Source organism: Musa acuminata, chromosome BXJ3-6 (assembly GCF_036884655.1).
Source record: "Musa acuminata AAA Group cultivar baxijiao chromosome BXJ3-6, Cavendish_Baxijiao_AAA, whole genome shotgun sequence".
Lineage (NCBI taxonomy): Eukaryota > Viridiplantae > Streptophyta > Magnoliopsida > Zingiberales > Musaceae > Musa > Musa acuminata.
The window spans coordinates 41,425,333-41,450,359 of record NC_088354.1 but is presented as its reverse complement, the minus strand read 5'-3'; the positions used below and the strand labels follow the sequence as shown (position 1 = coordinate 41,450,359).

The 25,027-nt window shown below is 41.9% G+C and overlaps 5 protein-coding genes and 1 pseudogene across 7 annotated transcripts; 5 read left to right on the top strand and 1 right to left on the bottom strand.

Moving 5' to 3' along the window:
* Positions 1-2,097: 2,097 nt before the first annotated feature.
* LOC135641119 (UDP-N-acetylglucosamine transporter UGNT1-like) lies at positions 2,098-5,035 on the top strand (annotated as a pseudogene).
* Positions 5,036-7,394: 2,359 nt separating this feature from the next.
* On the top strand, positions 7,395-8,677 carry LOC135641118 (caffeoyl-CoA O-methyltransferase). Its single transcript, XM_065156175.1, has 4 exons — positions 7,395-7,554; positions 7,648-7,727; positions 7,815-8,091; positions 8,183-8,677. Exons 1-4 carry the CDS (start codon positions 7,471-7,473, stop codon positions 8,474-8,476), a joined length of 735 nt encoding a protein of 244 aa, XP_065012247.1. The 5' UTR covers positions 7,395-7,470; the 3' UTR covers positions 8,477-8,677.
* Positions 8,678-9,750: 1,073 nt separating this feature from the next.
* On the top strand, positions 9,751-12,690 carry LOC135581653 (chitinase-like protein 1). 2 transcript variants are annotated; one of them, XM_065157419.1, is made up of 4 exons: positions 9,751-9,897; positions 10,002-10,347; positions 11,706-11,859; positions 11,976-12,690. In XM_065157419.1, the coding sequence occupies exons 2-4, from the start codon at positions 10,002-10,004 to the stop codon at positions 12,379-12,381; spliced, it is 906 nt and encodes a 301-aa protein (XP_065013491.1). In that variant the 5' UTR covers positions 9,751-9,897; the 3' UTR covers positions 12,382-12,690. The 2 variants fall into 2 exon arrangements, with proteins under 2 accessions (XP_065013491.1, XP_065013490.1); XM_065157418.1 differs by lacking the exon at positions 9,751-9,897 and having other exon boundaries at positions 9,904-10,347.
* A 523-nt stretch (positions 12,691-13,213) lies between these two features.
* LOC135641742 (auxin-induced protein X10A-like) lies at positions 13,214-14,257 on the top strand. Its single transcript, XM_065157420.1, has one exon. The coding sequence runs from the start codon at positions 13,725-13,727 to the stop codon at positions 14,124-14,126; it is 402 nt and encodes a 133-aa protein (XP_065013492.1). The 5' UTR covers positions 13,214-13,724; the 3' UTR covers positions 14,127-14,257.
* A 2,083-nt stretch (positions 14,258-16,340) lies between these two features.
* Positions 16,341-20,922, top strand: LOC135639738 (uncharacterized protein At1g76660-like). Its single transcript, XM_065153614.1, has 3 exons — positions 16,341-16,789; positions 18,765-19,959; positions 20,157-20,922. The coding sequence occupies exons 1-3, from the start codon at positions 16,691-16,693 to the stop codon at positions 20,375-20,377; spliced, it is 1,515 nt and encodes a 504-aa protein (XP_065009686.1). The 5' UTR covers positions 16,341-16,690; the 3' UTR covers positions 20,378-20,922.
* A 1,249-nt stretch (positions 20,923-22,171) lies between these two features.
* LOC135640275 (protein RGF1 INDUCIBLE TRANSCRIPTION FACTOR 1-like) lies at positions 22,172-23,955 on the bottom strand. Of its 2 annotated transcripts, XM_065154570.1 has the most exons (4): positions 23,244-23,955; positions 22,960-23,166; positions 22,668-22,883; positions 22,172-22,565 (listed from the first exon to the last, which is right to left on the bottom strand). In XM_065154570.1, the coding sequence occupies exons 1-4, from the start codon at positions 23,244-23,246 to the stop codon at positions 22,302-22,304; spliced, it is 690 nt and encodes a 229-aa protein (XP_065010642.1). In that variant the 5' UTR covers positions 23,247-23,955; the 3' UTR covers positions 22,172-22,301. The 2 variants fall into 2 exon arrangements, with proteins under 2 accessions (XP_065010642.1, XP_065010641.1); XM_065154569.1 differs by lacking the exon at positions 23,244-23,955 and having other exon boundaries at positions 22,960-23,237.
* Positions 23,956-25,027: the final 1,072 nt, after the last annotated feature.

Sequence of the window (25,027 nt, the reverse complement as noted above, 5' to 3'; positions counted from 1 at the left end):
TCGTAACACAGACCAGTTGTTTGTTCTTTGTTGTCTCCTTTCGCTCCCTGCTGCCGAGAATCGAGAGGAAGGCGGAGGCAGATCGGTCACCGGTGTGATGGCGCCGAAGGTCGGGCCGCTGCTGCCGGTGTCCGATCGCAGGGGCGGCGATGATGGCGCCCTCCTCTTCAAGGGCTCCGCCATTGCCATGCGAGGCGCCTTCGCCGCCCTATCCTACATGACCTGCGCCGGTCTCCCCTTCACTATCCTCTTTTTCTTTCTTTGATCGTTCTCGAGCTCGCATATTTTGTTTCTTTAATGTTTTGAGATTAACGTAGATCTTCAACGAATTTGCTTTGGAATTGTTGTGATTCTCTTCAGCATTTAGCAGAATGGCCCTTCTATTGTTCCGACATTGTGTTTCAGTTAGGTTTTATGCGCGGCTGCTTCAGATTTGAAGCTCGTTTGCAATTTGATTTGAGTTGGCAAGTGATCTGTAGGTATTTGTGTGAATTCGATAATCGTGAGGTTAGAGGTGTTCAAAGAGGTTTGAACTGAATCATTAAGGGTCGAATCGAACCAAATTGAAAAAACAGTTCGGTTAGTGAAAGGTACATGTATACATGTACATGTACACATGTGTGCATGTACATGTACACACACACACATATATGTATACGTATATGTATATGTATATGTATATGTATATGTATATGTATATGTATATGATTGCCACAATATCATCACCTAGATGACATATAAGTGCCAATATATTAGTCCATAGAATGAGAGGAGTCATGACTGATTGTATCTACTAGATAATACATCGATTACATAATCCAACAGCAACTTTGTTGGGAATTTTGGCTGAGATCATCATGTAAGGCTGACTGCATATCTATACCTTCTTGGATAATGCTAAATTGAGATCAACGGTCATCCATCAAGAATATCATGAAAGGAATCATGGTTATATTGCTGAATCAGTTATGGCTTTTGCAACTTCCCCATGTAGACATACTGTATCAGTTATCATATAGCAAGCACAAAAAAATACATTCATTCATTTAGTGGGAATCAAGTTCTAAGGAGATGAGCCGAGTAATGAACAAAGAGGAAAAAAGGAAGACCCTTTTGTTGGGTGTGTGGAACCTAAAGCATTTTCAAATGAAAAACATAATTACTTTCTCCAAAAGCCGGTAATGTTTAATAATTATATATATGGTTTGATTTAAGGAAAGTGGAGCAGTTGGTCTCGCTAATTCTTTTGGTGAGTCCAAGAACTAAGTCTTAGCTTCTGCATACAGTATAACAAGTTGGAAGTATTCAATTGTTTTATTATGGTATCGGTTGATCAGATGTCAAATCTTTCTATATCTTGAATCCACCATCAGTGAAGGACAAAATTTCACTAGGTAGCAGAAGCTGTAATGCATCAATCAGGTTTACAATTGCACAGATATGAGTAGAATAAATTGAACAAGAATTTTGTTCAAATACTTCATAGATAGAACTTAGAAGGCCATTAACAGTGGTACTATTGTTTTCTTACAGAGCAAAACTTAGTTTCAAAATAATTGGTATTTATATAGCACAAATTGAATATAGAAGATTGGATTTTTATTTAGAGGAAGTGAAAATAGGTGCACAAGGAGTAACGGATTCACCACTTTGCCTAATAAGCAAGCCAATTTATCTTGTTTTCCTGGCATAAATACCAGGATCAAATTATGTGAGTTTGTTTTAATTGTCAAGTGAAGTAGGCGCATATATTACATGTTATTGATGAATGCATTTTACATCAAACAAGCAAAAGGAGCTGCATTCATCATGGTGTGTGTGTGTGTGTGTGGAATTTATCACTTTACCATTGTTTCCCATTGGTTTAGAATTGTCCTTTCTTCTCTTATTTTTATCATCCCATTTACCTTTTGTGTTGGTTGTACCTTTTGCAGTGCTTCTGGTTATGTTCAACAAAGCAGTTCTATCTTCATACAATTTCCCTTGTGCTAATGTTATTACTCTTTTCCAGGAATTTTATATTTTTTATGTCATTCTTCCCCTTTGTGACTTGAATGTTTATCTGTTACTGATCACTTTACATGACACATTAGGTTAATGATATCATCCTGGGGCGATCCCATGGATGCTTGATAGGGTGAGGAATAAATTGAAATCAAGTAACGTTAGGATGGCATCAGCTGGTTTTTGCTAGCTTGGAAAAGATGAAGTAAAAGTTTAGAAAATAGAAGGAGAACAGGCAGAAATCATGGAGAAGAGACTATGCCTCTAATATCTGTTCATAACCATATTTTATCAAAATAAATTTTGTATACAATCTGAAAAAAAAAAATTCACCCCTCTATTTTATAAAAATTGTCTGGCTACTTTTTTACTTATTCTAGGGCCACCATGCCCTCCAGGACTTATATAACTAATGTATTTTAACAACCTAGTATGAAGGAACTGTTTAAAAAGTGAAATGCATGAAGGAACTGATTAAGAATGCACATGTGCTTTGGCCACAGAACCTAATATCTGTTCTCACTTCTCTGTCCAATTATATCATTGTCTGCCTCTTTCTAACCATAAATTGATGATAAATATAAAATCCAATTCTATATAATATATTACCGTTGGAGCCACCATATAATCAGACCTCAGGATAGCGACTTTTCATCAGTTTTTATTAGCCATTAGACAGTTTCACTGCTTATTTGTGAAGATGAGCAAAAACACAAAATGATAGCAACCACTAAAATATACCATGAAACATATTACAGAATTTAGAATCTTAACCCTGGTCCAAACTTCTCTGCCTTGCTCCAAGCAAAATGTAAGAATCTAACACCAGGAGAATTAACTTCCCTCATCTTATGGAGGAATTATGATGTATGATGATCAGATTGTCTATATGCATAGTTTTAAGCGCTTCTAGCATCTCTCCCACGATGAAAATGCTATCAACTACTCGTTTGTCTAGGTTATTTTTTGTTTTTTCTCTCAGATGAACTTCTTGTTTCATTGCAATGAAGCGTTGTAGAATTATTTGTTTTTGAAATGGTGAACCACATAAAGCAGGCCTTGTACCTCCTGAAACCATATTGCAGACTCTTCCCCTTTCCATTGCATATTTGCTTTACATGGTATGCAGCACATATTCTCTATGAAAATGAACTTGGCTATATTTTTGTACCTGCTACTATTAGAATCATCAGTGATATCATGCAAATCATCATGGCAATAGCTGGCTACAATGGAGTCTGTACGTCGAGTGAATGTTCCAATGTATACCACCCTTAGGCGTACAACTGTTGTGTTTACAATGATTGTGGAGTATCTACTAACAAGGCAAAAGTACACCCGCCATGTTGTCGGCAGGTAACTAAATTTTTGAAAACTTATTTTTTCTTGAGGCTTAACATTTTATCAAACCAACTAAATGCATGTGTTTTATGGACCACAGTGCTTAAATTTGTAAAGTGATTGTTTCTGAACAGTTTATATATTGAAACATAGATCAACATTCATTTGTGTTTAATATGACCGAAGACTAAGAGTTATTTTGAGGTGCAGCTGGATGCATTTTATTTTTTGCTGACAGTATTCAAGGGCAATGTCCCTAACATTTTTTTTCAAATTGAAACATATAGCACAGTTATTCTCATAGTGGTCTGATCTAATTACTAATATCATAAAAGCATTTTCCATTCATTTTCTTATTTCATTTTTGATGGCATGACCAAGGGTTTTACCAGTGTTACATTGATTGTTCTTGGAGCTTTTGTCACCGGAGCTGAAGACTTAATCTTCCAGTGCTTATGGCTATGGCATGGTTTTTGCTGCTAACATGACAACTGCAATATATCTGGCATCTGTAAACCGTGTTGGTAGTATCCCTACAACACACTTCTTAATTTTCATTCTTTGATTCATCTTCACATTTTTGCTTGATTTCTCTTTTCAAGGAATATCCAGTGGTCTCAATAGCTTTGGTCTCATGTGTTGCAATGGTAATCATGCTGGAACAGCCTCAGTTTAGACCCATTCATTTGACAAAAATTATTAACAATCATTTAACAGAATGAGGTTTATATTTTTTTATCATAGTTGTTTTTCAGGAATAGTGTGTGGACCAATCTTGTTATTATGGACATATTTTCGTGGTGATTTAGGGCTTACAATGAATTTTCCCTATCTTCATTCTGTTGGATTTCAGGTAGGTCTCAGTGTGTGTGCATACGAGCTTGCCCTTGTGTGTTTGCTTGCAAGCATTTGTGGTCTTTCTTCTTTTCTTTTACTTCTTTCCTTTTTTTAATTATATTCTGTTTGTTAGATATAGAGCATAAAGCAAAGCACAAAGTAGCAAAAGATTCAGCTTCTTCACTGAGTCTACACTGTTAGAACAATTGCTGGTTGATTTTTGCAGGTTGTGATGCTACTTTCCTGTATACTGGCATTTTTTTGAACACAAACTTGAATTCTGCACTCACACAGACAATGTGCGGCAAACTGAAGGTTTGATTTCCTTTACAGCTGGCCCTTTTTGTTACTCATTTCTTGCATTTAAATCTTTTTATGTGGAATTCCGTCTGTGTTTCTTTAGGATCTATTTACCATCGGACTTGGCTGGCTGTTGTTTGGTGGGCTTCCTTTTGATGTGGTAAGATCATATTCTCATCCCCATTCTGTGGGCTTTTTCAGTTTCACAGTCCTGAAGTTCTGAGTCACTTCCTCTCCAGCTGAGTGTCACCGGCCAAATTCTTGGTTTTGTGGGCTCTGGTTTCTACGCATACTGTAAAATCAAGGGAAAGTATAATTTCATACAGCTGAGCCAGATATATGACAGGATAAGCCACCGATGAGGTCCTGGATTTCACTCTTATCTCACTTGTGAGATGGAATTAGCACTTGGTGGTGCCAGCTCTCCTCCAGGTATGAATTTTTTGTGGATGTTACATACGCCTCTTGATGATCCATATGCATGCATGTGAAACAGAACCTTCGCTTAGCTGTTGAGGTTATCAATTGCATGTGATTGCATTATTATTTTTTTCCGCTGACCTAGTAGTATGATTATATTTCAGGCTTTGATTAGAAATGAAACTAGTTCTTCTTTTCCCTCTTTGAAACGAAGCATGGTTCATTGAACTGGTTGATTCAAATGTTGACCAATGGGCTCCACATGGCTGACACATCGGAGCCACTTGGTCGATACGTCGACTCCAAGTGGAGGACATATAAGCTCCACGTGGTCAACCTATGGGCTCCACTTGGTTGACACATCTAAGCCACCTGTTCAACACGTTGACTCCTAGTGGATGACACATCATCTCCACATGATCGATAAGTTAGAGTCATTTGGTTGACATGACGGAGCCATCTAGTTGATCATTCATCGTCACCTTAGTGTCACATCCTAGAGAGTAAAGCCATAAGGTTGCATTCGATGAATGCCACGTGGAGAACAATTATGTAATCTTGGGTTCGACATCGGTTTACTGGTGAATATGGTCGAACTTCACGCTCTCATTACTGTATAAACTAGGTGATGAGCGAACGTAATGGTCTCAAGCACCTATTATAAAAAGTGATGTATAGGTACGTTTCAACACAATGACCACCCTAAGTTCGACTTGTCTGATTTATTTGACTTGTTGATTACTTAAGTCTTGGAAGGGTATTGTCAGGAGTGCCCGCAACATAATCTTGTAGGGATCAGATGATACTCAAAGGAGTTTGCCTTGAAATCGACTAGAAAAAAGGAATCAGGTTGGATCTGAGCTAGGACAACCAAAAATTGAACTAACGGGAAGCAACTGCAAAATGACTCTTGGGCCTTATAAGGAGAACCTTGACATTAAAATTATATGGATCTCTCAAGAGAATGCGTATTTCGTTGGTGTAGAGATTTTCTTCGTTCATTGAACTCGAAATCTTATGGAAGGCCAAAGAATATGTATTTGGTTGTTGTAGATTCTGGCATTTATCATTCAAGCTAATCCTTTTCTTTCTCGAGTTGGTATTTTAGAGTCTGTTCTTGAAGACGTACAAGCCACCATTTTCAACCATGTTTCACAATCTCTCACCTAACGCTTCTGTTCTTCAAGTCATAGTCTCTCACCTAATGAAACCGACACGACCTGTTGCTTCCGTCGTTTGTCAAAAAGGCCTTCTCTCCATCCTTCTCCATCAGTCACCGGAACATACTTCCACCTGTTGCTTCCAACAACATTTGACCTTCTTTATCTCAAGGAGATATTTTAATGGTTAAAACTTGATACGTAGAGAATCTGTGGTTCATAAACACAAGGAGATATGCTTATGTAATGTTTGAGTCATGGTAATCAGAACATATTTGACCTTCACTATGGTTCTTCTTTTGTCTTTGCTTATAGAAGTGGCACATCTTTTTGCCTCGGGAACTTCTACTTAGGATCCTCTCGTAACAAAAGCAAACTCTCGATCTGTGTAGAGTCCCACTGAAAGGTTTCCTTGGTTGAGTCCGGCTAAATAGCAAGCCTCCTATTTACTTCATCACTTCTTGTCGTCACTGACGTACGAGGAGAGTGAGGGAGAGTTTGTGAATCCCCAGAAACCAAACAGATTTAGTTCTATTTTTTTTAATATTAAATTTATAGTATGCACATCAACACGTTCTTGTCGTGATACATAAAATTATACGGATAGCTTAGATGGTTAAGGGTGTATTCAGGTCTTTTTCTAAGTGGTTGTGGGTTAAGATCCTCTCGTGACCATCTGTTTCGGCGACAGATGACTGTCTCCATTCATCATATGTGCATGATGCAATATATATATCAGCTCTTCTTTCTCTCTATTCTTTTCCTAGTTAATTTTTCTTCTGAACCAAACCCATGATACACCGAAGGGAAAAGTAAATATCAATGAGCGATAGATGCTCCATGTGGGAGAGAAAGCGTCAGCTGGTCTAATGATTGGTTGGGCAATCCACACATCAATTGGGCCGCCTAGTTTGACTTTGACTTTGTCTTACCTTCTCCTGCATAACCTTTCTGTATCATACATACATAACTTCAGCACTCCCAAGTATTTTTCCATACAAACTCTTAGTTTTGTTATCACATTTCCTAATAATCGATTCATGCACTACTAATGTGCGCGCTGGGAATCATTCTTCTTCACCTTCATCAATCAAGTTTATAATATATACCCAAAAGCCCGAAGTTTAGTGGAGAGTTGGTGGATGGGTGACCAAGCACCAACTGGTAATGGAGAATCGTATTACACACAGCCACCGTTTCTATGTCTGCCGCTATCATCACCAACCATCCTTGTGGGACCTAACGGGGACCCACACCACTCCCACCCCATCGGTGTTGCCCGCCTTACCCGACTCACCACCAACTCTCTCTCTCCCTTTTCCCATTATAAAAGTCTTGGGCTCTCTCCCCTGTCAAACCCAGGCGACGCGGAGAAAGCAGCGGAACCAAATCGGAGAAGGAGAGAGCAATGGCATCGGAGAACCAGAACGGCGACCGCAGGCACCAGGAAGTCGGCCACAAGAGCCTTCTTCAGAGCGATGAGCTCTATCAGGTACATATCTTTGTTCTTGCGATCATCATCTCTCCCCGCGAGTCTTTTACGGTCGTAATCCCGGATTCAAGTTTCTCCTCGATCCTACCGCAGTACATATTGGAGACGACCGTGTACCCTCGTGAGCCTGAGGCCATGAAGGAGCTCAGAGAAATCACTGCCAAACATCCATGGTACGCACGCGCATTCCTGCCATTTCCTCTTGCGTGAAAGACTCCTCTGCCTCCCAGATCTTACATGGTGGTATCTGATGCAACCAGGAACTTGATGACCACCTCGGCCGACGAGGGGCAGTTCCTCAACATGCTCCTCAAACTGATCAACGCCAAGAACACCATGGAGATCGGCGTCTACACGGGGTACTCCCTCCTCGCCACCGCCCTCGCGCTCCCCGACGACGGCAAGATCCTGGCCATGGACATCAACCGGGAGAACTACGAGATCGGCCTCCCCGTGATCCAGAAGGCGGGCGTCGCCCACAAGATCGACTTCCGCGAAGGCCCCGCCCTCCCTGTCCTCGATCAAATGATTGAAGATGTAAGTCGACGTCCTCGATCCAGATCTATCTTTCCGCCATTCGTTTGTAGGTCGATCGACGAGTTATGAAATGGGATCCTGGGAACCGCAGGAGAAGAACCATGGGTCGTTCGACTTCGTCTTCGTGGACGCGGACAAGGACAACTACATCAACTACCACAAGCGACTGCTGGAGCTGGTGAGGGTGGGCGGCGTCATCGCCTACGACAACACGCTGTGGAGCGGGTCGGTGGTGGCGCCGCCGGACGCCCCCATGCGCAAGTACATCCGCTACTACCGGGACTTCGTGCTGGAGCTCAACAACGCGCTGGCGGCGGACCCCCGCATCGAGATCTGCCAGCTCCCCGTCGGCGACGGCGTCACCCTCTGCCGCAGGATCAAGTGATGATGATGATCCGAGGAAGAGGATTCAGATCTGTGTCCGACGCAGTGACTCTTTATGTTTTCCTTTTGCTTCACTTCGTTGTTGCCGGGTCAAGTTTACACAAACATTTACCGTCCTTTTTCATTTTAATTGCCTCATCGAGACTTGTACTATTTTATGCCCATCATTGACCCACTCTTAAAAGTTGTGTTGCAGTATTAAGTTACGGGGTCCTATTTACTTCTCTTGCTACTGGGCTTGTTGATGCTGTCACGGCGTCTTCTTCTTTTTGTGTGTAGCAGCATGTGGTTTAAGAGTTGGGAAGCCGTTGTTGACGGAGTCGGCGAACGGAAAAATAAAAAGGCTTGCAGCAACTAGTGGTCCAGATGGACCACACCAGACACGAGGAATGAGAGGCCAACCACGAAGACACACGTGGCGATGGGATGGCTACAATGTTTGGTACGACTATGATGGATGCGTGTGGACCGTCCGTCGTGTATTGCCACTCGATATTCTCTGGACCCGGTTCATTGAATCGGTTTGGATCAGTTTCAGTGAAAATTTGATTTAGGTGGGCACCTTCTTTCTTTCTCCTTTCATCGATCGCTGCCATATTTGGTAAAAATTAATTTGATTTGATAACTGCATCCATGTTGATGCAGATACAGTAATCATCCGCTGCATCTTATTATCATTAATTAAAATATTAAAATCATTTTTATTTTTTTATTTTTTATTTTTATTTTCGTCGATAAAATCGATAATATTAGATTAAATGAATTTAGATCTCAATATAGATTTAAAATATTAAAAAGATAAAAATAATATGTAAATTAAGCCAAGCATTTGTCTCACATCTTTTACCACTTAAGCACCTTTTTGGTTCTACGTGGCGTAATCCGCGAGAATGAAGCTGGATGACGATATCGATTGTGTGGCTCGGTTGATGCTTCCAATCGGGGCAACAAAAGAAAGCGGTTCACGAGTCGCTCTCGTCCCATCGCAAGCATTCGATTTCAACCAATCCCATCGTGACAGCAGCACCGGAGCGATTCACGGCACAAATAGGAAATAAAGAGATTTTAGTGGTGTAATTGTATCATAGGATTGAAGTCATCATCTTTCTGATCTAAGGATTATTGATGATATAATATTAAGCTATCAGATAGTTATTTTTACGTCGTTATAATACTCATAATTAGTAAATGTTAGGTCAAGCAAAATTGACTGCCACGAGCTCTAGAAGCTACGTTACGAGCTGGCCTGCCCCAAATCCCCCGCACCGCACCGCACCGACACACTTGCCGTAGCGGTCAATTCTTATTTCGAGTCCATTATTTGCCTTTCATTCGCTCCCTCCCTTTGGTCCGCCATAACCATTACCACCATCGCCCTTCTTCTTCTCCTCTCTCTCGTCTCGCATCATCAATTGGGTAGTGGTTGGTGCTTCTCTCTCATTCTGACATCGCCTCCTCTTCCTATTATATTAGATCTGCGCCGTTCTCCTCCTCATTCTCTCTCTTCGCTCTGCTGGATGGGGAAGATGATGGCGCGGCCGGCCACTCTGCTGCTTCTACTAGTAGTAGCTGTGACGGTGGCGGATGCGTCCAAGTCGAAGCAGAAGACGTGCGACAAGGGGTGGGAGTGCAGCGGGAGCGTCTACTGCTGCAACGAGACCATCACCGACTACTTCCAGGTGTACCAGTTCGAGAACCTCTTCAGCAAGCGCAACGCCCCCGTCGCCCACGCCGTCGGCTTCTGGGATTTCCAGTCCTTCATTACCGCCGCCGCCCTCTTTGAGCCGCTTGGTTTCGGTACCACCGGCGACAAGCAGACCAAAATGAAGGAGGTCGCCGCCTTCCTCGGCCACGTCGGCAGCAAGACCTCCTGTAAGTCATCTCTCTCCCCAATTTATTGCTGCACCTAATCGAATCTATTAGTTGCATCCATGAGAAATTGCATCGGTTTAGGAGTGATTTCGGTACCAAATTGTTACGGAATTGTGGGTCAGTGCATTGACTAGTTCTGGAATCATGCGAAACTAAAAGGGGAAAGGAGAAATAAGAGGATTGGCCGTTGTAACCTATGCCAAAGGCAAATCTTTGAGACACCAAAAGCATGGCGGATGATAGAACGATACGAACAGGTCATGCATAATATTAGTTTCTTGGCCAAATCTTTGTGCGTCCATCAACGTATTTAACATCTTTTGTAATGCTGTACGTTTCTGCTTCAGTAGGGAAAGATTTTGGGTCTCTATTTGGTTAGGCATTTCGTCTTTAGAACAAGAGATAACTATCCACCTTGCTTTTATGCGCAGTGCATATCAGGGAGCCACACATCATAGGCATTCATTCTGTCTATTATGCAGATCTGACGAAATATATCAGTCGATGGCTTCTGCTTTAGTTAGATCTATATACATATAGGTTTTGGTTTTCAAGAACAATAGTCTTAGGTAATTGAGCACAGCAAAAAAAAAAAAATGCAGAGACTAATAGCATATATCTAAGACAAGGGAGATAAATTAAGGGAAAAAAACATATGAAAATAATAATCAGGCAACTCAAACAATGCCATTTCTCTCAGCCAATCTCTGATGTCTTTAAATATTTCAACTACAACCCTAAGTGAAATAAACCACATGTAGATTTGAAACAATTGGACAAATTAATATAATAAAAAATGCATCCTAACTGGACTCTTTTGCACTCGTCATCATGTCTGGTCACAATAAACAAGAAATCAAGAATGAAGAAAGAATTAAACCAGACATTTGGAGATATATGAACCTAATAACATTGACACATATTTACTCAGTTAAGACTTTCTAGTTGAAAATGTAAACAAAAGTTGACCGAGGAAAGCTAATTTTGGTGATCCAATAGGTGTGTAATATCACCATTTCCCTGCACAATCAGATTTCTTTGATAGATGGGATTTGAATTTGGCTTCTGCAGAAATAAGATTGAAGGTATTCCTGCAGCTGTTGCTCCCTCTTGAGCTTCTAGCAGCTATGCCCAGACTAAATGTAGTGATGCCTGTTAAGGGACAGACATCTTGTTCAAAGAACTGTTGAAAAAAATGTTAATCTTTATGGAATCCTGATCGTGGAGAGTTATTGACTGTACCTAATTCTGGGCTGCATTCTGTCTGATGATACCTCAGATATCTAGGAACGACTGTCAATAGCTACTTTAATAATTTTCTTATTACATATATACATTACCGATGATCTTTGTTATAGGTGGGTATGGTGTTGCCACTGGCGGTCCACTAGCGTGGGGATTGTGCTATAACCATGAAATGAGCCCAAGTCAAGACTACTGTGATCCAAACTACCTTTATCCCTGTATCGATGGAGTTCAATATTATGGACGTGGTGCTCTGCCTGTGTACTGGTATGTCAAAGATATGCTTCTAGTTTGTGTTTGGTTTAACGATGGAACGTGGTCATTAAGCTCATTGCTGGATTCAAATAAATCGAAAGCTTCCGAATCTAATCATTGCCTTTCAGGAACTACAACCATGGACTTGTTGCTGATGCTCTAAAGGTAGATCTGTTGAGCCATCCAGAATACCTGGAGCAGAATGCTACCCTGGCTTTCGAAGCTGCCATCTGGAGGTGGATGACCCCGATGAAGAAGAAGCAGCCTTCGGCCCATGATGTGTTTGTTGGAAACTGGAAGCCCACAAAGAATGACACTTTGTCGAAAAGGTTACCTGGCTTTGGGCTTACGATGAATATATTGTATGGAGACAATATTTGCGGCCAGGGCTACATTGATCCCATGAACAATATCATATCTCATTACCAATATTACCTGGACTCGATGGGAGTAGGGCGCCAATTCTCTGGAGACAATGTGGACTGTGCTGAACAGGTGCCTTTCAATCCATCATACAAAGCTGCTACATCCTAAGCCACCATTAGTAAGCTGTGAGAAATACCGGTTGATTCTTCAGCCACAATGCCCCAAATAAAATGTTGTGTCGATTACCGCTCTGCCGTAAGACATGTTTGTTTGAACGCTTGCTGCTAAAGCTCAAGCAAGCATCATGTGTTATTCTTTATAGTAACTGGACTGCATTCAGAATTCATCATATATCATTTGCAATTGTCCGTCGTGCAAGTGGTGTCACTCATTATGTATTCACTCAAATGTATATGATAACTACTCTCGTCTTTGTTGTGGAATTTACAATACATGTATATCTATGTTGTGTTTCAAGGTGATGGTTGCCCTATCGGTCACAAATCCAAATAAGATCTTATGCTTAGAGTTCGTAAAGCCTCTGATCTTAAAAAGTTGCAAGGCAGCTGTGTGCAAAGGCTGTTCCTGTTTTGCTTTCCGTCAATAACTGGTTACTTTTCCATGGTGATACTGAGATTTTATCTGCTATTGTGATGCAGCTAAGTTTGTGCCGGTGGCCATCAGTTTCTTCCAAATGCTTATCTATATATGTCGAATAAACCTCCTTAAATAGAATGCTTATATGTTGGGTTTTGTCTCAGACATGATATAATATATGTTTGCACCAGCTCAAGCAGGGATTTGCTTGCTTGGCATTGTAACTGCGAGACGAGAAAGCCCTTCCGGTGCTTCCATCAACCACCCGCATCGCCTACCGACCTAAACGCCACCCACCTTCCTGCTCCCTTCGCGTTTCTTTCTTCTCTTACGCTGGATCTCTCACGTTCACCGTCTCCATGAAACACGCTTTTAAGTTCTCCATCCAACCAAGCTAGCTGGCCGAGGGCTCGACCTCTCGCCCGTCCCACGTGCTTCCTCCTCCATTCCCCACAGCAACACCCTTCCGCGAAGTCCCACACAAGCCAAAGTGAAACGATGAAGTTGTCGGAGATGCTTCTTCCTCATCAGGGGTTCGAAATCACAGTTCGACGCTTCGGATTCTAAGAAGAATACAATCCAGTCGTTGACCTCCTCTCGTAGCGTCAGTTGTTTGCATGCGTGCATGGAGACTCCCAAGTGAGCACAAAATGAACCGCCAGTGGCTTCCGCGTTGTGTGTAGGAAGACGAAGCCTTCACACGTCGGAACTATTGAGATATCCATACAACCCCAGTCGTGTTGTACTACTTGAGTCAATGCTACATTGATTACTGGAACATGCAGTGTTTTCAGATCAGGCGTCGGAATAAAGTAATGCATGATTCCTGACCTTCTACCTATATAAAAGCACCACCCCTCCCCTCCTCCTCAACATTAACGAGTCCAACAGGAAGCGGCAGTACTGTGCAGCGAATGGGGATCGGCATGACGAGCTTGGTGAAGAAGATGGTAGTCTGCGGTGGCGGCAGGAGCTTCCCGGGCGGGCTGCCGGAAGGCCGTATCTGGGTGTGCGTGGGCACGGAGGGGGCGGCGGTGCAGAGGTTCGAGGTGGAGGCGAACTTCTTGAACCACCCGCTCTTCGAGGACCTGCTGCGGCTGTCGGTGCCGGAGTTCGGCTACGCATACGAGGGGGCGCTGCGGGTCGCGTGCGGCATCGACTTCTTTCTCTACTTGCTCCAGCGGCTGAGGAGCAGCGACCCCTCCGTCCACTACATGGAGCTGCAGGACCTGATGGCCAGCTTCTACGAGTCGGCGGGCGGTAGCGGACAACATCGTCCGAGTTGCCACCACCACCGCCGCCGCCGCCGATTCTAATTTTCCTATAACAAAACTATTCTCTAATTCTTTTTTTTTTCTTCTTCTAAAAAAAAAGAAGAAATATTTGCTCTCTCTGCTTGTAATTAAATATTATTATTGTTTTACTTATATACATACATTCTTGAAAATATTTGGGTCGTAAATTCTAAGAAAAGAGATGTTCTCTGCTCAAAAATAATTATAATGAAGTGTTTTTTAGATAAATTATCAATATATATATATATATATATATATATATATATTCCAAAATAAAATTAATTTATAAATTCAAGGGCCTAATAGGCTAATACATTATAGCATCAACACTCAAAAAAGAGGAGAACGGATTAGGCTAATTCATATTAACAAGTCCAATCTAATTGTCTTGCCAATTAGACCGATTCAAACCCTCACATAATAATAATAATAATAATAATAATAATAATACATATTAACAAGTCCTCCAAGAAAACAAATATAACAAAGGATTGCAAGGACTTGAGCACATGTAAAAGCTCCCAAGCTAAGCTTGCTTTCCAAAGGAGATAATAATATGTATGATATGAAGTAGGACATGGTGGGAACGCCTATAGATAGATAGATAGATAGATAGATAATAATATAAAATGATGATAAAGAGAGCCTATATTAGCGACAAACTACAAAGATGGATTGATCCTTCATTAAAAATAACAAAAGAAATTGATAATAATATGGATTGATCTACAATCATTTCCTTGCGAATCAAATTATGCTGTGTGAAGATTTTGCTAATCATAGACGTCTCGTAAAGAAAGGAAAAAATAAAAAGGAAAGATCACGTATAAATCTAATTCGTTCTCGGAAATAGTAACATAGTTGTGGCCTACGATTCAAAGCTAATTTTTTTTTTAAATACTTACAAGAAATAGATAAAAGAAGGTTAAAAAAATCCTCTATCATTGATCACTACATTAGTATTCATCAAATAAAATATATTTAAAAAATATTTCGTGTTACACTTAATATTCCCTTAGGTTACACACCAATATTAACTTGGGTGTAATAGAGATCATGCTGAGGAGCCCCACTCGTCCTTGGTCTTCCACACTAGATTAGATGTCCAAAATCTTTTAGACCATACTTAAATTTGACAAAAGCCATTAACTTAATTTGTGGTCTCATAATCAACCAAAGTAGACAAAAGCCATCGACCATCTATCGCTATTGCAACATTCAACAAATAAAAACAATTTGCATAGATTTAATCGGACGATGAAAATATACCTAATTTGCGATAAAAATGCCCCCATATAATTATAAAAGATAACAAAAGATAAATTATTATCTTGAAGTTATTGCATAAGGGTTATTACTAGTTGTGAATAAAGACAAGTCAGAAGATCGATCAACTTCGCACCCTTGAGGACTAGTCAACGAGGGCATCATGGTAATATGAGTCGAAGGATAACGTTGGTAAGTTACCTCGATTGCTATTAATAATAAGAGGCTTATTATTTAGAGCACTTTTTTACCATTCGTAATTCCTTAAAAAAATAATACTTTATTATTTATAGCCCACTATTACTAATTTTATATATATTTTTCCTTCCCCACAACCCTTACGATCATCACCATATGTATCCTACCGATATCGATGCACCCCCCCCCCCTAACGATTATTTTCCTATACTTCACCGTTGCTCCCCTCTCCTACGATTATCGCTCTATGCTTTGCTAATGAACTCTCCTCCCATGCTTCCTATGGCTCCACACTTCATCGATGATTCCTTCTTACTAGCTCCCTATGGCTTGCTTCATCAATGCTTCTATCTCCCACACTCTTTGTCACCCTGTGCTTGGTCGATGCTCTCCCCTCCATTGTTGTCGACCTTCTATGGGATCGATCATTGTCACCTTGTTGTTGTGAAGAAAAAAAAGAAGGAAAAGGATCAGGAGGATATTTTCCTTCATTTACGAAGGATTAGTTTAAAAATATTAAAAAAATAAAAATAAGATTATGAAGAGTAATTAGTAAGTTACGAATAGTAATATTGAATAATAATAATACCTTAGCGGCAAAATTTAATCGGAACTAACACAATGCTATACCCCAGTCTATATCTGCCGGGCCCCACCATCTCTTGGGGTTGATCTCACGCATCTCTAGCTCGCACCTGCAAGCAAACACCACAAGTCTGAGGAATGAGGCAAAGAAACAAAAAGAAACGGCATGAAAGGGAACGAGAATGATAGAAAGTGACTGCACCTACGCGGAGAGAGAGTGAGAGAAAGAGGCAGCGCTTAGTCGCGAACTGGAGAGTGGCCGAAGACGGTGGGAGCACACAGCAAACGAGCAGTGACGAAGAGAAGGGGAGAGAGAGAGAGAGAGAGGAGGGACGGCGGGACCTACGGACACTTGTGCTGCTTCTCTTCCTCAGTCCTGACTCGAGCCCGGAACTATAACCCACGCAAAGCAAACTAGCAAAGGCCTCTACTTCTCCTCCTCTTCCGAGTAATCTGATCATCTGCGGAGCAGAGCAGATCCTGCTCGTTCCAGAGACGACAATGTGAGCAGGAGCAGCAGCGGTCGCGGATAGAGAATGGCCGGAAACGGCGGTGGGGGAGCGGCGGCGACTATCAGCGCTGCGGCAGCCACGGGCATTGGCTCCGTGGAACCGAGGCTGGGTCCTCAGGACACAGTACGTATGATGCGCTTCGCTCTCTTCGCTCTCTCGATCTTCGCTTAATAGCTTGCTCTGCTTCTTTTATAGTGAATGGTTAGGTTTAGAGCGACTCTTTGTGCGTTTTGGATTCGGTTTGATAGCAATTGCAGTGCCATGAAAAGAAAAAAACAGATCGGAGACCACGTCGCGCGTCCATTGCTTCGTCGCGGGCGTTGGTGGTCAGATCTAGGGCTTCGATGTACAGATTTTGCTCGTCTTGTGTGGATGACAGCTCTTTTTTGGCATCATCTACCTAAATGCTGCCCCTTTTTTTTTGTTTTTTGGTGGATCAGTAACTTTCTTAAAAAATACATATAGGTATTTCTTTTAGAAAGAAAAAGAAGAACTTCAAAGTGGGGTTTTGGTGCTGGGAATTAGGAAACTGACATCTGATCTCGTGATCAAAAGTGATTAGTCCAAGACTTTTCACGGATCTTATTTACGTTGATCTTTTGAAGGATAAATAAGACAGGTTTTGCCTTAGTATTTGGATCTTCAAACTCTTTTCGTTTACCATTAACTTAGTCCGTGGAGCATCCACCTAATATTCTGGATAATGTTTTGCTAACCAATTTGACGTTTGGGATCCACAAAATTATCTTCGTAAAGGTGCTACTTTGATGGCAAAATACTGCCCTTATATTGTGTGTGTATCTGTGATCACAGACTAATGCAAATTATGCTGATGGTGTGGTGCCTGCCTTTTCTTGTATGAACTGTTGGTTGCGTTCGACCTCACTATCCTACTTAATTAACTGAGGTGTCTACCTGTTCTATTAGACTGTTGCAAAGCCAATCGTCGAGTCATCAAGGCTTTTATGAAGTCTTTGGAACACGAGCGTATATTCAAGTTTCAGATTTCATCATATCTGTAGTTTGGTTCACAAATTCTTGTTGCCTTTCTCCGAAACATTACCCATTATTATTTCCCATTAATCCAAGAAAACAGTGAACAAGATGTCTGCACTGAACAAATGTGTTCTATCAAATGTTTTCTTGAGAAGCAAATATCATCCTATTTCTTTTAGTCCCTCATCGTTGGAACATAAGTAGTTGCTATGTGTTAGTTCTGCTTTTATTGATAAAACATGTGGTTGCTATTTGTTAGTTCTGCTTTTCTTGATAGAATAGAGCAAAATCCATGTTCTCAATTGAAATAGATACTCTTGAATCTCTTTTGGTAAACGAGTTAGAGATGAGATTTATGTTTTTTTTTTCTTGTCAATTGAATGCATTGTTATGTTGTCTCATTCTAGCAATGTGCCACCGAGTATTGGACATGTTTCTTTATATTTGTGGTTGGTCAAACGTTTTAAGAAATACAGCCATTATCTCAACAGAAGGGGGCCTACAAGTTGTGTTTTATCAAGTCCTTAGTCTATAGATTAGGTCATCACTGGACTTGCTTTGTTGGTTCTGGTTGGCTCATTTCCTTTTTTAAGCTTAATCTGTTTGATTTTTAATGTGACTGATTGAAGCCGTACATCTATTTATCATTTGGTTTTTAGTATTTGCAATCTTGCATAATTAACAGTGATTTTACTGTAGTATGAATAGTGATACAATAACTTTATAGTCTTCTTTTGTCCTTTAGCATCCTAAGTGGATCCAAATCCTCCTCCCTACTCAAAATAGTTATTAGATTAGATTGAAAAGTGATAACTGGTGGCTACAAATGCATCTATAGACAGCACATTCTTGTTAGACAACAGGATAATGAAGCAAAGTTAGGGCTATAATTTGTTGTTCGAAGTAAACTATATTAATTCTTTAGATAATCAACATGCATGGTACTTCCGGGTATGATTATCCTCCATTTGGACATTACTTCCCATAATTGATTTAGTTGAAGTTATGCAAATGCATGGTTGGAATACAGGTTTGTTTATTTGCATTATTTTATGTAACTCATGCATGTTTCTCTTTTCTTTTTTTTTTTTTTTTGTGCCAGCTGAGTCGCTGGGGTGGCTGCTTTGGTGGACTGTCCTGTTTTGGATCACGTAAAAGAGGGAAACGGATTGTTCCAGCATCCCGTACTCCAGATGGAAATGCATCAACTACTCGTGCAAGTGGGCCTCAATCTGTTGGAATTTCTAACGAAAATACAACACTGAACTTGTCTATTCTTGCCCCGCCTTCATCACCAGCATCTTTCACGAACTCTGCACTCCAGTCAACTGCCCAATCACCCAACTGTTTCTTGTCAATATCAGCCAATTCTCCTGGAGGACCATCATCAGTCATGTTTGCAACTGGGCCATATGCTCATGAAACTCAATTGGTGTCACCTCCTGTATTCTCTACCTTCACAACGGAGCCATCAACTGCTCCACTAACCCCTCCACCCGAGCTAGCTCACCTTACAACTCCCTCATCTCCAGATGTGCCTTTTGCACGGTTTCTATCTTCATCTCTGGATATTAAAAGTTCTGCAAAAAAGAATGGCGTGCCTTGTTTGCCATCGGGTTATGGGGTTGGCGGTGATCTCCGGTTGAATTATTCGCTTTATCCTGGAAGTCCTTCAAGCAGCCTTATATCACCTGCCTCAGGAACCCCTAGAACTGGGCTATCTTCACCTTTTCCCGAGCAGGATATTTCTACACTGTGGGATGCTTCTGCATCTGCACGTGACTCTCCCTGCTCCACGAATAGATCATCCAAGCTGTTTGGACTTGATTCAGCTACAACTAGAAATTTCATTATGTGTCCTGATTCCAGCTTCTTTTATTCTGCAACATCTGCTCAATTTCATTTGGACCAGGCACAGCAGTCATTTCCTCATGCCGGAGGGAGGCTTAGTTTTTCCAGGGAAGCTGATGTTTACTCCAGTGGCGGAAACAGACACAACAAAACTTGCAAACAAGATGCGGAAGAGATTGAAGCCTACAGAGCATCATTTGGGTTCAGTGCAGATGAGATTATCACGACACAAAACTATGTGGAGCTATCTGATCCACTCGATGAGTCCTTCAGCATGTCTCCATTTGCAAATAGTAAAATCCGAATGGAAGAGTGCCCCATTACTGAGTTTGATGTCAAAGGTAAAATGGTGTCTAATTTGCTGGATCCTATGAGCCCAAAACGAATGACAGCTCAGGTTGCAGTCAAAGTTGATTGCAAATCTGACCGCAACTACATGTATGCAGGTAATCTTAATTATATTGAAGTTGGCAATATAATGAGATTGAAGTTGATTTATATACTGACTAAAAATTAACTCCCCAAATATCACTGTGGAGTGTAGACGATACAAGACAGATGCTACGGAATACCACATCTATTGCATCATCTTTTTTTTTTTTCTGTATAAATCTAATGCGTCCATAACTTTAATGCTGCCCAGGTCCTAAACCAAACTTGCAGTCCGAAGATACCTCTCCTTTGCTGGTTGTCAACCCTGATACAAATGGTGGAGAGGAAAATGACCTGGGGGCCCCAGACCACCATGTTGGAAAGCGAGCTCATCTAGGCCTATCATTCTCAGATGCAGAAATTGATTATCAGAGAGCACGGAGTTTGAGAGAAGCCAATACCCTACTGGTATGGCGGAACTCACTGCATTAACTGAACCGCTGATCTCTCCTAGTTGGTAAGATGTTCGTATTTCTAAGTTATCAAATGTTTCAGCTGGCAAACCTTTCTGTCGATTCTGTTCACGACTGCTAGTTGCAGACAGTGCAGGGTTATGGTGATTGGTGAATTCTACTTCCAATTCCATTTCCATAGCCAAGTCTTTGTCTGGATGAAGACATTAATCCCATTGTTAAATGTTGTATGGAACTGCCAGCTTGTAGGCTATGCTATTTATGAAGTGTAGCTGCTCTTGCTCTCATAAATATGTTGGTTGTAGAATTTGCAGCTTATAATGATGATCCAGCTTTCTGAATTAATCCGGGAACTGAGAGAACCATCCCAAGTCATTTCGGTAGAGGACTATTGCTTAGATTTCGATCTTGCAGAGTGCAGTTGAAGTTGATCTCGCAGGATTCAGTTTGTGGTGCCAAGTCTGTGAGTGTTTTTTTCTTTTACCCTTTTTTGGTTGATTTCATTGCATCACAGATGACTCGAATCTTTCAGCGACGGTGTTTGTTGTATCTATCAAGTGGACTTTTGGTTCTTCTTGTCCAAGCTATGCATTCAATGGATGTGATGTGTACTCCGATCATGGTTGCGTAGTTGCACCTCCTTGCTCTTTGTTATTATATGTGGCATCACAATTGTCTCCTCTCTGCTTGTCCTCGTTAGTTCTTTGGTGTATATTTGCTCCCCGGTAGCCAAGCTGACGTCAAACAACAGGGAAAGAATGAACACGTAAATTTTCGAGTACACAGCAGAGCGCGGTTTAAGGTTTGTGGAGGGAGAGGTGACAGGGCCAGATTACATACATACATGCATGGCTTGCGTGATGTGCTTATTATATTTGTATGCGTGTTGATTGTGTCGAACCAGATTACATGCATGGCCAACGTGATGTGCCCCATCCCATCCTCCATCGTCCTACCACACCATCTTGTTCTTCTCTGTCTCACTTAGCACGCATTCACCAGCCCATCCTCCATCGTCCTACCACCATGCCACACGCTGCCGTCTCAGTGTTTAAGGTTGACTATCTGTTATGTAGATTACGTCGATTTCGGAAGTCTTGGACTCGTGCTTACGAGCGTGTGCAATCGTACCGTGTCACTGCCATTCGGTCTTCACTGCATCCTGGGGGGGCAGAGAAGGCTCGTTTGGGTCTCTATTTTCTTCGACTGGGAGAGAGAGGCTTTCTCCTGCTCCTGTTTTGGAGGAGGGAGGTTGACCACTTGTTTGACTTCAAAGTTTTGACTTTCATCAACCTCAAAACTGCGCACCCTATTTCAGTTCGTCTTTCGTGCTTTACCGCAACTTTGGAAAAGACACTTTGATCGCATATGCTAAACCAGATACTCTTTGCCTCATCAGCTCATCCTTCTTTACATGGGGAGGATTAGAGAATTCGGAGGCTACGTTTGTTGACAAGCAAACAACAAGCAAACAAGTCTACTTTACACATGGTTCAAGCATTAGAGAGAGAGAGAGAGGGGTCCCCATCGATCACTGGCCTGCTTGTGGTGGCTCCTGCATGCGTCTCCACCGAGCCACAGCTCGATGTGATGTACCGGAGCTCGACCGGTGGTTGTGGCACAGTCACACAACATCTGTTGGCTTGGTAGACATCTTGTTCTTCACAGTAGACCTCCTTTCCACCCTATCTCATGAGAGCTTTTAGGTTCAACTCTTTGCAAAGATGTCATCGTGCTCGCTGATTCATCTTCTCTTTAGCCTCAAAGAATCAAACTTTGTATCTCTCGAGATGAACGTATCCTAGTCGATATAAGATGCATGAAGCCCACTTCTTCCTCACACTTCCATTATGTCCAAATAGGAAGGAGAAGAAACTAAGAACCACACACTTTGGTTTCGTTATTCCTATGGTGTTATATATTCACGGTACATATCCACAACCTTAGAATGGAGCCCGATGAGGCACGCCCTTCCGTCGGGATGTCCGGTAGCTGATGACGATGGGAGGAGTCCCGGAAGAGATGCTGCTACCTTCGTTGCCCCATTTCGCTGCAGGGAGCTGGGTGATGCTTCTGCTAATGCCTGAGGTCTTTCGCAGCTTTCGACCGGTCGATGACTCGTCGGATTCAGAGCCATGCATCGGCTCGCGGCGAGGCTTGGGGTGGAGGGTGAAGGTGAGCTCTGGGTCCGTCCTCATACCTTCTAGCTGAGAACACCACCACCACGATATACAGGGGGCGATAGACGTTGAGATTGATTTGGATTAAAGGTGTGAAACGATTCGGAAGAGGAGGAAGAAGCAACCAACCTTGCAGCCGATGGAGCAAAACCGGAAGGAATCCAAGAGGTTGCGGCTGCAGATTTCGCAAGCGTTGGTGACTCCCTTTCCGGGCCTCGACTGCGGCCTCTCGTTGAGGAACACTATCTTGGCGCTGTTGATAATGTAGGTTTGGATGCAAGAGATGTCTATGAATTTGGACACCTCCGACACTCTGATCACATTGTGATACGAAGACCTCCGAATCTACGCAAGAATTACCGACGGATTCAATGGAAATTCTCTTTCCATGAGAATAAAGACAGAGAGCAAGAGAAAGAACCTGAACGACGTTGTGATCCTTGTGGCCCGGGAGGCAGTATGAGCAGAGCGCATTCCCCATGCAATCCAAGCAGTACAAGTTACACTCGCTCTTGTTGGAATCCCCATGGAATTGGCAGGGGACGAAGAAGCTCGCCTTCAGGAGCGGCCGCAGCCATGGCGGACCCGTGTCCTCGTTCCCCAATCGAAACATAGGGCTCATCATCACCTGGAAACTCAAATCCTCATCCGTCAATAAAAGACGAAGAGAAAGCGCGTCAGAAAACATAAAGATGCCGCCTTTACCATGTCTTCCTTCTCTCTGCGTCTAAAAACGCAATCTTTTAGCTACTCTCGATAGCGACCACCAGCTCGGCCTCTGGAGGAGTATTCCAGCGCCTGGCAACGAAACAGAGGACTTCCAAGTCTCAAACCAAAAGACCAAAGAAGACGCACTCAAATGAAGCTTCCTGGTCACCGATGGCCACCGGAGAGATGAGGAAAGCGGCGTTGATGTAGAAAGAGGGGGGGGGGGAAGAGGAAGTTGGTACAGAACACAGAGAAAGCGTGTTATTTATATATGGCTGTTTGCCGAAATGTGCCGAGCATTTTCCTCGCAAGAAACAAAGAAACAAAAGACAAGGAGGAGTTCATATCCAGCGAGTAATTCCACTGCGGTAAACATTTCCCGAGGTATCAATCATTGATCACTACATGCCTATACCGGCTTTCACTTCGCTTGTGTGCATGAATGTGTTCACCAAAGGAAATCCAAAGAGAGAGAGAGAGAGACAGAGAGACAGAGAGTAATTTTCACATACAAAGAAAGAGACTGAATTCACTGCATCTTTCATGCTCTGGTTAAGCTCCTGCTACGGTTCAATGCCGAGAGACGGTCATCGGTAACCTGCAGCTAAGAAAGGACAAAAAGATGAGAGGATGGTTTGAGCATCACAAATCATTTTCCCAGAGGCTGTAGGATGCTCAAAGATTTCTGAAGAACATATGTGGCAGAACCATTGTGTTGGAAATAATGCCAACTAATTATATGACAACGAATGGATGGATGATCTGTTCATCGAGAATTGAAGGCTGAATTATTGGCTGAGCTGTGTGTACATTTGCAAGAAAGCTACATTCGGAGGAGACACCGTCTTCCTATTTTATTTAATCGTAGTAGTTGAGTGAAAAGAAAAAGGGAATCCAGTAGTAGTTGCTCGCCCAATAGAAAATCTTGGGATACTCGGATCGAAATTTCTAAGAGTATGATCAACATATACAATATTATGAACTATGCAATGAGTGGGAGATGTAGCCATCAACATCAATCAAAATGAACCAGTGGTTGGCTTGAAGTGGAGCTCTAACCCCAAAAGAAACCAGTGGTGTAGCCATCGCCGGGACACATAAGAAGAAAAGAAAATTGAACGCTAAAGCAAGGAATCTTAATTTCTTCCCCTCCTTCTTATCATTTCTCCCTTTCAAGTGTGGTTGGAGGTTTGCAATTGAAAGTCAAATCGTGTTCCTTTCTTTGCTAAGTTCCATAGTGTCCTCTTCCCATCATGTATGCCTGCGGATAGAGCGAACACATTCATTCTTCCCCATGCGGAACCAACTCTTCCCTCTGCTTCGGTCGACGAGCGCTTCTACTTGCGATCAACATGACATGGTGGAGCCTTGGAGATTACTTTTACCATCGAGTCATCGCTCTTCTCCCGTTCCTACACCTTTAGGATTCCAGCAAAAGCCATGGCAAAGAGCTCATTCGTACCTTTGCAGCACTCACACGGAAAGCGATGCAAAGATGGAAGAGATGAGACGACAGATATAGAGAGAGTAATAGTTCATGAAAACAGTCAATTCAGAATACCGATTGTGCATCAAAATCTTTTTCTTTTGTTATAGTGTTTTTGGCGACTTCAATAAAACCCACTTGATAATACTGTAAATTATTTAAATAAACTTTTAACCTCAACTCAATTAACTACAAGCCTAAAATATATGATATTATAATTATCTAACAATTAAAGGTTACGAAAACTGATAAAAAAATAAAAAAAAAACATTTTAAGTATTTTTTTACATTTAAA

What these genes read in the sequence shown, in the direction of transcription:
- LOC135641118 (XM_065156175.1), top strand. Translation starts at nt 7,471, where the DNA reads ATGGCATCGGAGAACCAGAACGGCGACCGCAGGCACCAGGAAGTCGGC. An exon ending in ATCACTGCCAAACATCCATG is followed by an intron (nt 7,728 to 7,814) that starts GTACGCACGCGC and finishes TGATGCAACCAG; the next exon opens with GAACTTGATGACCACCTCGG. An exon ending in TCGATCAAATGATTGAAGAT is followed by an intron (nt 8,092 to 8,182) that starts GTAAGTCGACGT and finishes TGGGAACCGCAG; the next exon opens with GAGAAGAACCATGGGTCGTT.
- LOC135581653 (XM_065157418.1), top strand. Translation starts at nt 9,993, where the DNA reads ATGGGGAAGATGATGGCGCGGCCGGCCACTCTGCTGCTTCTACTAGTA. An exon ending in CGTCGGCAGCAAGACCTCCT is followed by an intron (nt 10,348 to 11,705) that starts GTAAGTCATCTC and finishes TCTTTGTTATAG; the next exon opens with GTGGGTATGGTGTTGCCACT. An exon ending in GGTGCTCTGCCTGTGTACTG is followed by an intron (nt 11,860 to 11,975) that starts GTATGTCAAAGA and finishes ATTGCCTTTCAG; the next exon opens with GAACTACAACCATGGACTTG.
- LOC135641742 (XM_065157420.1), top strand. Translation starts at nt 13,725, where the DNA reads ATGGGGATCGGCATGACGAGCTTGGTGAAGAAGATGGTAGTCTGCGGT.
- LOC135639738 (XM_065153614.1), top strand. Translation starts at nt 16,691, where the DNA reads ATGGCCGGAAACGGCGGTGGGGGAGCGGCGGCGACTATCAGCGCTGCG. An exon ending in GGCTGGGTCCTCAGGACACA is followed by an intron (nt 16,790 to 18,764) that starts GTACGTATGATG and finishes TTTTTGTGCCAG; the next exon opens with CTGAGTCGCTGGGGTGGCTG. An exon ending in CCGCAACTACATGTATGCAG is followed by an intron (nt 19,960 to 20,156) that starts GTAATCTTAATT and finishes AATGCTGCCCAG; the next exon opens with GTCCTAAACCAAACTTGCAG.
- LOC135640275 (XM_065154569.1), bottom strand. Translation starts at nt 23,226, where the DNA reads ATGTTTTCTGACGCGCTTTCTCTTCGTCTTTTATTGACGGATGAGGAT. An exon ending in AGGATCACAACGTCGTTCAG is followed by an intron (nt 22,884 to 22,959) that starts GTTCTTTCTCTT and finishes ATTCTTGCGTAG; the next exon opens with ATTCGGAGGTCTTCGTATCA. An exon ending in TTTGCTCCATCGGCTGCAAG is followed by an intron (nt 22,566 to 22,667) that starts GTTGGTTGCTTC and finishes TGGTGTTCTCAG; the next exon opens with CTAGAAGGTATGAGGACGGA.